We start from the raw sequence: 9984 nt of genomic DNA on the forward strand, positions 1-9984 counted from the left end.
ACAAGGGTCCCATCAGAGCAGAGGACCGTTAAGCAGACCAGGGCCAGGGAGCAGGAAACAGCCCTTGAAGCGCCCAGGCAAGGGAGCCGCAGCAAGTGGGCAGGGCCAGCTCCCCCGGCAAAACCCACTTCCTACTTCTCCGCAGCAGCACCGTAGGAGTTAGGCGGGGCTGGGCCTCCCCTTTCTGTCTTCCCCTTCACCCCTGTACAGAAAGCTCTGGCGCCCTGGTCTGGGTGCTTCCAGTGGGCAGGATGGAGGATGAGGAAGGTCCTGAGTATGGAAAGCCTGACTTCGTGCTTTTGGACCAACTGACAATGGAGGACTTCATGAAGAACCTGCAGCTCAGGTAGGGGTGTGTGTGTGTGTGTGTGTGTGTGTGTGTGTGTGTGTGTGTGTGTCAGGGAGGGGGGTGATGGGCTCCTTTCCCTCCTCCCCTCCCCTCTCATCCATGCAGACCTGAGGGAAGCAAGAACGGTACACTGACTGGTCCCATCATCAGGAACGGGGACCAGGTCACACATACCTAGACAATCCAGGCTGAAATGATAGTGACTCCGGGAGATAATGGCCACCCAGAAAGTTCAGAACCGGAGCTGCCCACTCGCTCCCACCACACCCTAGTTGACAAGACCAGAGTGTGATGCCCTCCTGAGAAAGATGGGCAAAGGCATGGGGACCAGGAACTATACTGCCTTTTTCTCTCTGTACCTGTAGATGTTTCTTCCCTGGGTCTCATGTGGGATCTGACTTGAGCCTCCTTAGGAACTTCAAAATGAAGGGGCCCCACTCTAGGGTCCCAATCATTGCAGCAAGTTGGCATGACGCTCTGGGTTGTTCACGAGAGGGGCCGCAGGCTACGGCTGGCGGCACTGATACCTGAGCCTGTTTTGCCACTGAGGAAGGCAGGCAGGGAGGACTCCAGGAGCTAGAAGCGTGGTACCACAAATGGCCTTGTGTGCAGCTGGGGAGATCATGCCTGCCTCCTGGGGAGATCTGCTGGGTGCAGGGAAGCTCCTGGGAGAGCGCTTGAGGACAAGGGAATCTCCCTAGGCACAGAGGTGGAGGCCACGGGCTGACCCGTGGAGAGGGCTCTCCAGGAAATGAGTCAATTCTTTGTCAGTCTACTTCATTCACATGAAGAGCGAGCTCACAATCATGCCGTCTCCGCTTTGCACGCTGAGCCCCAGAGGACAGTGGCTGCAGGTCACACAGTCTGTAGTCCCTGGGAGTACCCATGTCACAAGTGGCAGAGAAAGAGGAAGCCTAAAGAGTTCCTGCCTGGGGTTGAGCGGGTCTCACACACCGAAGGCAGCTGGGGCCCCAAGGAGCAGGCAGGTCAATACTTCTCTCAGAGCACAGAATCCAAGAGAGGTACAGACCCGGGCTCCTGCCGCTAACTTGGTTTGTGAACGGAAGGGTGGAGAAGTCTGAAGAGGTGTGGGAGAGGGGCCGTGGCCATGACTAGGGGGTGAAAAGGCTAGCAAATCACCACCCTATGATTTGGGTGGGGCAGGGCGAGTCCCCTTCCGGCTCTGGTCCCGCCTAAACTCTGACACAGGAAACAACCAAGGCCCCCTCCCTGGAAGAGTCCCCTTTTCTCAGTCTCATCAGCCCAGCTGTCCTGCAGGGGTCACCTGGGGCCAGCCTGACTCTTGTGAAAGACCCAGGGTTCTTTCACAAGTCAGCTCCCTTTTGTGGAAGGGATGGTCCTGATTCCTGGGACCTGAGCATCCTGTTAGAGAGCAGCATGGACCACACACTAGGCACTGTGCTCGTGACTGTTCTGGGTGGCTCAGCTGACTCAGAATGGCACCAGGGAGTCTTAAGTCAACGAGGGCCCCCCCCCTTTCCTCCTCTCTATGATCTTTTCTGGGATGGGATTCTTGACTGTGTGGGGCCTCCCACGTGGACCTCCCATGGTTGTGAATGCTGAAGCTTTGCTCTGCTGTACCTAGGTTTGAGAAGGGCCGCATCTATACCTACATTGGTGAGGTGCTGGTATCCGTGAACCCCTACCAGGAGCTGCCTCTGTATGGGCCCGAGGCCATTGCCAAGTACCAGGGCCGTGAGCTCTACGAGCGACCACCTCATCTTTATGCTGTGGCCAATGCTGCCTACAAGGCAATGAAGCGTAGATCCCGGGACACCTGCATCGTCATCTCAGGTACCCATGCCTCTGAATCGGATGCCAGAGCCATGCCTCATTCATAAGCGAAGGTGGTGGTGCTCTCCGCTCTAAAGATGGGACAGGAACAAGGATCTGGGTGGGCTAGGGTGGGCCACGTGGTGGAGGCTACCATTCCCTTTCTTCCCGGCAGGGGAGAGCGGGGCAGGGAAGACAGAAGCCAGCAAGCAAATCATGCAGTACATCGCTGCGGTCACCAACCCAAGCCAGAGGGCTGAGGTGGAGAGGTGAGCACTGAGGGGTCCCAGCGGGCTTGAGACATCTTTGCTGGGGGAAGAGCCTTGGGCTAGGAAGCAACAAACGAAGGATAAAGGCCAGCTCAAGCAGCTAGCTCTCTGTTTGGAAGGTTCCAGGTCGCTCCCCATATCCTAAAGCCACACTGAGGACCTTTAGGATGAGGGGGCTGAGACCCAGACGAGGTGTGCACACTGCCAGCTGGGGAGGGGGTGACGTCAACAGGTCCCAAAGCAGGAAAGGGAACATTCTGTGGCGTCTACAGAAGTCTGGAGAAATTGACAGCCTGGTGAGGAGAGCCAGGCAGACATACGTGTTCCAGTCGCCTGATCCAGGAAATGGACTGGCTTGCCTAGCCCTCCACTCCCCCCCATCCAGGCCCTGCGGAAGTACCTTCCTGGGTCTTAGCCTGTCTCTTCCAGTAGTAATGTTGTGGTCGGGGCTTGCAGGACTCCTGCAAGGATGTTAGTCTCCTGGCATGGGACCATCACGGCTCCCTAAACTGTAGCTAAAGGTCTACTGCACAACAGATGGGACATGGGGGTGACCACAAGAAACAGAACATAGCGTTCGCTGAGCGCGCGTTCTGGGCTCAGAGCTGCACAGACAGTGTGTGTGACACAAGCAAGCCGGACAAGAGCATCCGCAGGTCTCAGAAGGAAGATGACTATTATGCGCAGGGCAAAGTGCACCCTGAACACGGTGGACCGCTCACCCCTCAGCCAGCTCGGCTTCCTGGCCCACCCTGCGACGCTGTGGTTGTCCTTCAGATGGGGGGTCTTGGCGTTGAGCCTCCTGTCCCTCTGTCCACAGGGTGAAGGATGTGCTGCTCAAGTCCACCTGTGTGCTGGAAGCCTTTGGCAACGCCCGCACCAATCGCAACCACAACTCTAGCCGCTTCGGCAAGTACATGGACATCAACTTCGACTTCAAGGGGGATCCTGTTGGAGGACACATCCACAGCTATCTGCTGGAGAAGGTGGGCAGGTGGGCTGAGGAGACCCTTCCCCGACATGAAGGTCCCAGGGACTGGGAGCATACTGACTTGATGCTGCACACTGGGAGAGCAGAGCTCTGAGTGGCCCGTCTCTGGGCCTCGGTGACCTTTGTCACAGCATTCCTCCTCCTGGGATGCTTTCCACCTGGAAATACACAGATGGGGTCCATGGTACAGACCCGCTCCCAGACTGGGATCCAAGTACCCCTCTTGCCTCAGTCCAGGGTCCTCAAGCAGCATGTGGGTGAGAGGAACTTCCACGCCTTCTACCAGGTAAACCTCTGTGAGGGGGGAGGGGATGAGAGCAAACCAGCAAACCAAGAGAGGCAGGGAAGGGCAGTAGGTAGGCTGACCTGTCTTCCACCCTTCCTCACTGCCTCCAGCTCCCCCTCTCTGTCCCACACCGACTTGCCCCCAAACACCATCTTTATTCCCTTACCTCTGTTCCAAACATCGTACCTCACCCCAGGCACCAGAGGGCGGGAGATCCTTGAGAATGGAGATGTCTCCAACATCTGAGACCCAGAGACTATAAGTACCCTGGGACACAGTTTGTTCTATGGGTTCTGTGTTGGAGTCATCCTCTTCCTGTCGGGGGATGAGGAGGGCCCTTGAAACTCAGTGCCTAACTAGAGGACTTCTGTGTCTTCCAGCTGCTTAGGGGCGGCGACGACCAAGAGCTGCAAGGATTGCATCTGGAGAGAAATCCTGCTGTGTATAATTTCACACGTCAGGGAGCTGGGCTCCACATGGGTGTGCACAATGTGAGGACAAGGGGGACGGGGTCTCAGACTCTGGGAGCAGACAGTGGTTGCCTCAGGCCAGAGGGTGTGAAGAGCTCAAGTAAGTGGGAGAGAAAACAGTTCAGGGAGGAGACAGGATGCAGGATGAGCACGGGATGGAGATACAGGGCCAGGGATGGAGAAGAGATAGGGTGAGCAGCTGCCTGAGATGGAGGAATGGAGGCCTATTAAAGGCAGGTGTCCTGGGCCCATGTTAGCCTGGGTGGTAAACACCTTCTTCCCTAGGCCTTGGATAGTGATGAGAAGAACCACCAAGCCGTGATGGAGGCTATGAGGATCATTGGCTTCAGTCCCGAGGAGATGGAGTCCATCCATCGAATCCTAGCCGCTATATTGCACCTGGTGAGCTTGGCCTGGATGACCTGGGAGGGCAACCTCTCTCCTGGGAACCTCGTGGGGGAAGGATTGGACTCACTGCAGGATATTTCAGCAAAGTCATTGAACTGCCTTCCTCCCCTGCTGAGTGTGAGTTGGTGACGCACAGTAGGGGTCTGGTAGAAAGCTGGGGGCCTGGATTATGCTACTTAACAGCTGAGCCTTGATGATCAAGCCTCTGGCGGTGTGGCCTGTGAACTGTTCCTCAATGCCTCTCGATTCAGTTCTCTTCAAGAGACCTCAGTTGAAGGTTTTAGAACTCTGCTGTGTCTGTGGCCCACAGCGATCAGTAGACAGTGCTGTGTGAGAGGAAGCTGTGTTCCCCCACATCCACATCCTCTACCTTCCCTTCTCTCTGTCCAAAGGCAGTTAGACTCCATGGGGACATGGAGCCTAGACTGTTGATGATCCATCCCTTCATCACCAGGGAAACATCGAGTTTGTGGAGACAGAAGAAAATGGGTCACAGAAAGGAGGCCTCGCAGTGACTGAGGAGGCCCTGGTGGGCTATGTGGCCAAGCTGACAGCCACACCCAAGGACCTTGTTCTTCGAACCTTGCTGGCCCGTACAGTGGCTTCAGGAGGCCGAGAACTCATAGAGAAGGGCCACACCGTGGCTGAGGCCAGCTATGCCCGGGACGCCTGTGCCAAGGTATTCTCAGAGAGTTGGAGGGAGAAACCAGGGGGCCTTGATAAGGATGGTGGGTTGGTATCACAGAAACCATGTTCTGCTCCAGGCGGTGTACCAGAGGTTGTTTGAGTGGGTTGTGGACAGGATCAATGGCATCATGGAACCCCGGGACCGTGACCCTCGTCGTGACGGCAAGGACACAGTCATTGGTGTGCTGGACATCTATGGCTTTGAAGTGTTCCCCGTCAACAGGTAGGCGACCCAGCCAACCACAACTGTACCTTTGACCCTGTAACCACTGTGGCCACTATAATCCAGAAATTTTGGTTGGGCCGGGAGGAAGGAATGTTTAGAGTCTCCTGCTGGTCCTTGAGTCCTCTAAGCTGGCCTTGGCTGTGCCCCCAGCCAGTTAGGTAACCCGATGACAGGCAAAATTTGGGGGCTCGCTTCTTTTGCTGATGGCTCCGAAGTCCATTCTGGGGCATGGGGTGGTCGGGCGGAGAGTTCATAACCCGCAGTGCAGAGCTGTTAGGAGAGAGGCAGCTGTCCATCACTACCTACCCGCAAGGAGTGAGAGCCCCTCTGAAGAAGGTCCCACCCACCCCCAGCTTTGAGCAGTTCTGCATCAACTACTGCAATGAGAAGCTCCAGCAGCTCTTTATCCAGCTTATCCTGAAGCAAGAGCAGGAGGAGTATGAGCGTGAGGGCATCGCCTGGCAGAGCGTGAGCACCGGCAGCTGGGCGGGCGGAACGGGGCGGGACCGGGCGGGACGGGGCGGGACCGAGCGGGGGAGGGGGCGGGGAGTGGTGGCTGTCAGGGAGGAGGATGCCTTAGGAGCCTCATGTGACCCGGAGGCCAATAAGCAGACACTGAGCAGGGGGAGGTGACTGGCCAGTGTCAGGAGTTTTTCTAGAGCCTCCCTCCTGGTGGTCTCCACTCCAGATCGAATACTTCAACAACGCCACCATTGTGGAACTAGTGGAGCGGCCCCACCGAGGCATCCTGGCTGTGCTAGACGAGGCCTGTAGCACGGCAGGCCCCATCACTGACCGGATCTTCCTGCAGACCCTGGACACACACCACCGCCACCACCCGCACTATTCCAGCCGCCAGGTGCTCTAACTGTCCCTGTGCCATGGCAGAGACGGGGGACACGCACAGAGGACTTATGATGCTCATGCCTCATTGGGTTCTTGGCCAACCTAGCCTGGTGCCACTGAGGTCATAGTTACCTCCGTCCAGCAAGGGTGGCTGTGGGACCGTCCCCTCACATAGACTACAAAGCTGCCTCTATTGTCGGTGTCTTACTTTGGCCTGTCCCACAGCTTTGCCCTACCGACAAAACCATGGAGTTTGGCCGAGACTTCCGGATCAAACATTATGCAGGGGATGTCACGTAAGTCCCACCTTCAGAAGTCCCAAGAAGCATAGATACAGGAAAGACACAAAGTTTGGTGCCCTACCCCAGCTCTATGCATCTACAAGCTCTTTTAAAATACCCAGGTCAGGGCTGGAGAGATGGCTCAGGGGTTAAGAGCACTGACTGCTCTTCCAGAGGTCCTGAGTTCAATTCCCAGCAACTACATGGTGGCTCACAACCATCTATAATGAGATCTGGTGCCCTCTTCTGGCGTGCAGGCATACCTGCATGCAGAACACTGTATATGTGATAAATCTAAAAAAAATAAAAAAATACCCAGGTCAAGCTGGGCATGGTGGTGCACATCTTTAATCCCAGCACTTAGAAGGCAGAGACAGGTGCATCTCTGTGAGTTCAAGACCATCCTGCTTTACATAGTAATTTCCAGGACAGCCAGGGCTATACAATAGGGAGCCCTGTCTCAAAAAAAACTACCAACAAAATAACCACTCCAGGGCCCTACCCTACCCTTGTTATTTGAGGGAGCTTTGGGTTGGAAGGTGGGCCCTAGACAGCCAGAACACTGCATTTCTTTTTGTCTTTTTCTTCTTTTCTCCCTTTCCATTTCCTTCCTTCTTTCCTTCCTTTCTTCTTCTTCTTCTTCTTCTTCTTCTTCTTCTTCTTCTTCTTCTTCTTCTTCGTCTTCTTCTTCTTTTTTGTTCTGGAGATCAAATATGGGGCCTTGTGCACATGGTAGGCAAACACTGTTCCAGTGAATGTATCTCCAGTACTTACATGTTCCATATAGATTGTCACTCACTACGTGGCCCAGTCTGAACTAGGACCTGTGGTTCTCTGGCATCAATCTTCCAGTTGTTGGAGTTATATATATGTACCATGACATCCTGGCTAAGGTCCTGCATTTATAATTAGCCCCCAGGTGGGGACTCACTGCAGTCTCCAGACACCTGTCCGAGTTAGCTTTCCATTGCTGTGATAAGGACCATTGCAGTCAGAAATTTTCCTGTGTCCTGCCCGTCCCGCAGCCTCTCGGACCCAAGTAAACACACACAGGTTTATATTACTTACAAACTGTATGGCCTATTGCAGGCCTCTTGTTAGCTAGCTCTTATATCTCAAATTAACCCATTTCTATTAATCTATGTTTTGCCATGTGTTCCGTGGCTTTACCAGTCTGCTAGCATGTTGTTCCTTGGGCAGCAGGCTGGCAGAGTCTCTTCTTCCTTTGTCTTTCTTCTTCCTCTCTCTCTCCTTGGATTTTCTGTGGACCTCTAAGCTGCCTTGCCATAGGCCAAAACAGCTTTATTTATTAGCCAATGGGAGCAACACATATTCACAGCATACAGAAAGACATCTCACAGCAGACCATGACCAAAAGCAACTTGGGGAGGAAAAGGTTTATTTCAGTCACATAATCCAATTATAGTTCATCACTGAGGGAAGGAGGAGCAGGAACTCCAGGCAGGAATGAAAGAAGAGGCCAAGGAGAAGTGATGCTTGCTAGCTTGCTTTCCTTGGCTCAGCCTGCTTTCTTACATAACCCAGGACCACCTTCCCAGGGATAGTTCTGCTCACAGTGGTCTGGGCTCTCTCACATCAAACAGGAAAATGTCCCAGGGCTGGAGAGATGGCTCAGTGCTTAGGAATACTGGATCCTCTTCTAGAGGACTTGGGTTTGATACCCAGCACCTACATGACAGCTTACAACTGTCTATCACTCTAGTCCTAGGGGATCTGATGCCTTCTTCTGGTCTCCATGGGCACCAAAGACACAAGTCATGCACAGACATACATGCAGGCAAAACACCCATACACATAAACTACAAACAAATAAATAAATCTCTAACAATTATACATAAAAAAGAAAATGTCCCGCAGACTTGCCTGTAGGTCAAAGTGATGGAGGTGTTTCCTCAACAGAGGTTTCCACTTTTCAGATGACTTTAGCTTGTGTCAAGTTGACAAAAAACTAAACTAGCTAGCACAACAGCTCTGAGCATCAACGTGTAGCTGGAGAGCTTCTCTCCGGGTCCCACCAAGCCTGGGCAGTCCGACAGCCCACTTATAAAATAAACACATAGACGCTTATATTATTTAAACTGTTTGTCTGTGGCAGGCTTCTTTCTAACTGTTCTTATATCTTAAGTTAACCCATTTCTATAAATGTATACCTTGCCACGTGGCTTGTGGCTTACCTACCAGCATCTTCACATGCTGCTTGTCATGGCGGCAGCTGGCAGTGTCTCCTTCTGCCTTCCTGTTCTCTCAATTCTCTTCTCTGTTAGTCCTGCCTATACTTCCTGCCTGGCCACTGGCCAATCAGTGTTTTATTTATTGACCAATCAGAGCAATTTGACATACAGACCACCCCACAGCATCAAAGCCTAGGTTTTCTTCCTGGGATGGTCATTATGTATGATAATTTACCTCTCGTTCCTCTCTGAGAGGATTTGAGGTGACTCAAGAGAAGGATAGTGTTTGATGGAAGGGTCCCAAGGAGAGGAAACAGATGATCACACCTGCCCACAGTAATCAGCATCTTGAGTCTTCATCAGCGCTACAGGCAGAGCCGATATTTATCAATTAGCTTTCTAGTGGTCCAAGAACCAGATGATTATCCTGAGGCTCTTATGTCACAAGGTTGGAGCTGTTCATCATAACTGTGATTGCTGGTATTTGTAGACACTCAGTAGTGAAGACACCTGCTTCAAGTATTGAACGCACCTCAAGAAGCATAGTGATGAGACAGCTTTTCCAAAGCCACCACCCAGTGCGCTCAAGGAAGAGCTAGGATTTGGTGCTGGGATGTTTAGCTTCAGTCCTGGGACCTCAGCCATTGAGTTCTTTTCCGGGAGGGAAGCGTCTCCTAAGGAGAACAGGTGTAGGTGTCAAGGAGAATACAGATGTGAGGGAGACAGGGGAAGCAGAGGGTAGCAGGCAGGAAGACGTAAACCCAGGAATTAGAGGCAGGTAGCAGAAGCAGGGGGCTTTCTTGGTAGTCTGGCTGCCTGGTCCTTGATCTGCTCACCCACTCTGGTCTTGGTCAGGTACTCTGTGGAGGGCTTCATTGACAAGAATAGAGACTCCCTTTTCCAGGACTTCAAACGGCTGCTGTACAATAGGTGAGTGTGTCTTGCTGTGCCCGCACTGGGGGTCTTCAGGGACTCTGAGGTCTAATCCCTACTTAACTCACAGACAGCCTGGGGTTCAGATATAAAACTATATAGTTATTGGAGCCATACTGGATTACGTGGATACCTGCCAGGGTATCTGGTAAATGCAGCTTGTGTTTACAGTGCGGACCCTACCTTGCGGGCCATGTGGCCAGATGGGCAACAGGACATCACAGAAGTGACCAAGCGCCCCCTGACAGCTGG

General features: G+C 53.3%; 1 protein-coding gene across 1 annotated transcript in view; it reads left to right on the forward strand.

The window, feature by feature from the left end:
* The first annotated feature begins 131 nt into the window (after nucleotides 1–131).
* The window catches only part of Myo1g (myosin IG), a 14942-nt gene continuing 5089 nt past the window's right edge, over nucleotides 132–9984 (forward strand). The window contains exons 1-14 of the mRNA XM_037208841.1: nucleotides 132–346; nucleotides 1956–2164; nucleotides 2319–2412; nucleotides 3233–3398; nucleotides 3636–3689; nucleotides 4070–4180; nucleotides 4445–4561; nucleotides 5022–5246; nucleotides 5332–5477; nucleotides 5834–5948; nucleotides 6169–6339; nucleotides 6552–6622; nucleotides 9655–9729; nucleotides 9904–9979. Of these exons, the coding sequence (XP_037064736.1) occupies nucleotides 252–346; nucleotides 1956–2164; nucleotides 2319–2412; nucleotides 3233–3398; nucleotides 3636–3689; nucleotides 4070–4180; nucleotides 4445–4561; nucleotides 5022–5246; nucleotides 5332–5477; nucleotides 5834–5948; nucleotides 6169–6339; nucleotides 6552–6622; nucleotides 9655–9729; nucleotides 9904–9979 (1725 nt within the window). The 5' untranslated portion in view covers nucleotides 132–251. The remainder of the gene's footprint in view (nucleotides 347–1955; nucleotides 2165–2318; nucleotides 2413–3232; nucleotides 3399–3635; nucleotides 3690–4069; nucleotides 4181–4444; nucleotides 4562–5021; nucleotides 5247–5331; nucleotides 5478–5833; nucleotides 5949–6168; nucleotides 6340–6551; nucleotides 6623–9654; nucleotides 9730–9903; nucleotides 9980–9984) is intronic.

This window comes from Peromyscus leucopus, chromosome 10 (assembly GCF_004664715.2).
Source record: "Peromyscus leucopus breed LL Stock chromosome 10, UCI_PerLeu_2.1, whole genome shotgun sequence".
NCBI lineage: Eukaryota > Metazoa > Chordata > Mammalia > Rodentia > Cricetidae > Peromyscus > Peromyscus leucopus.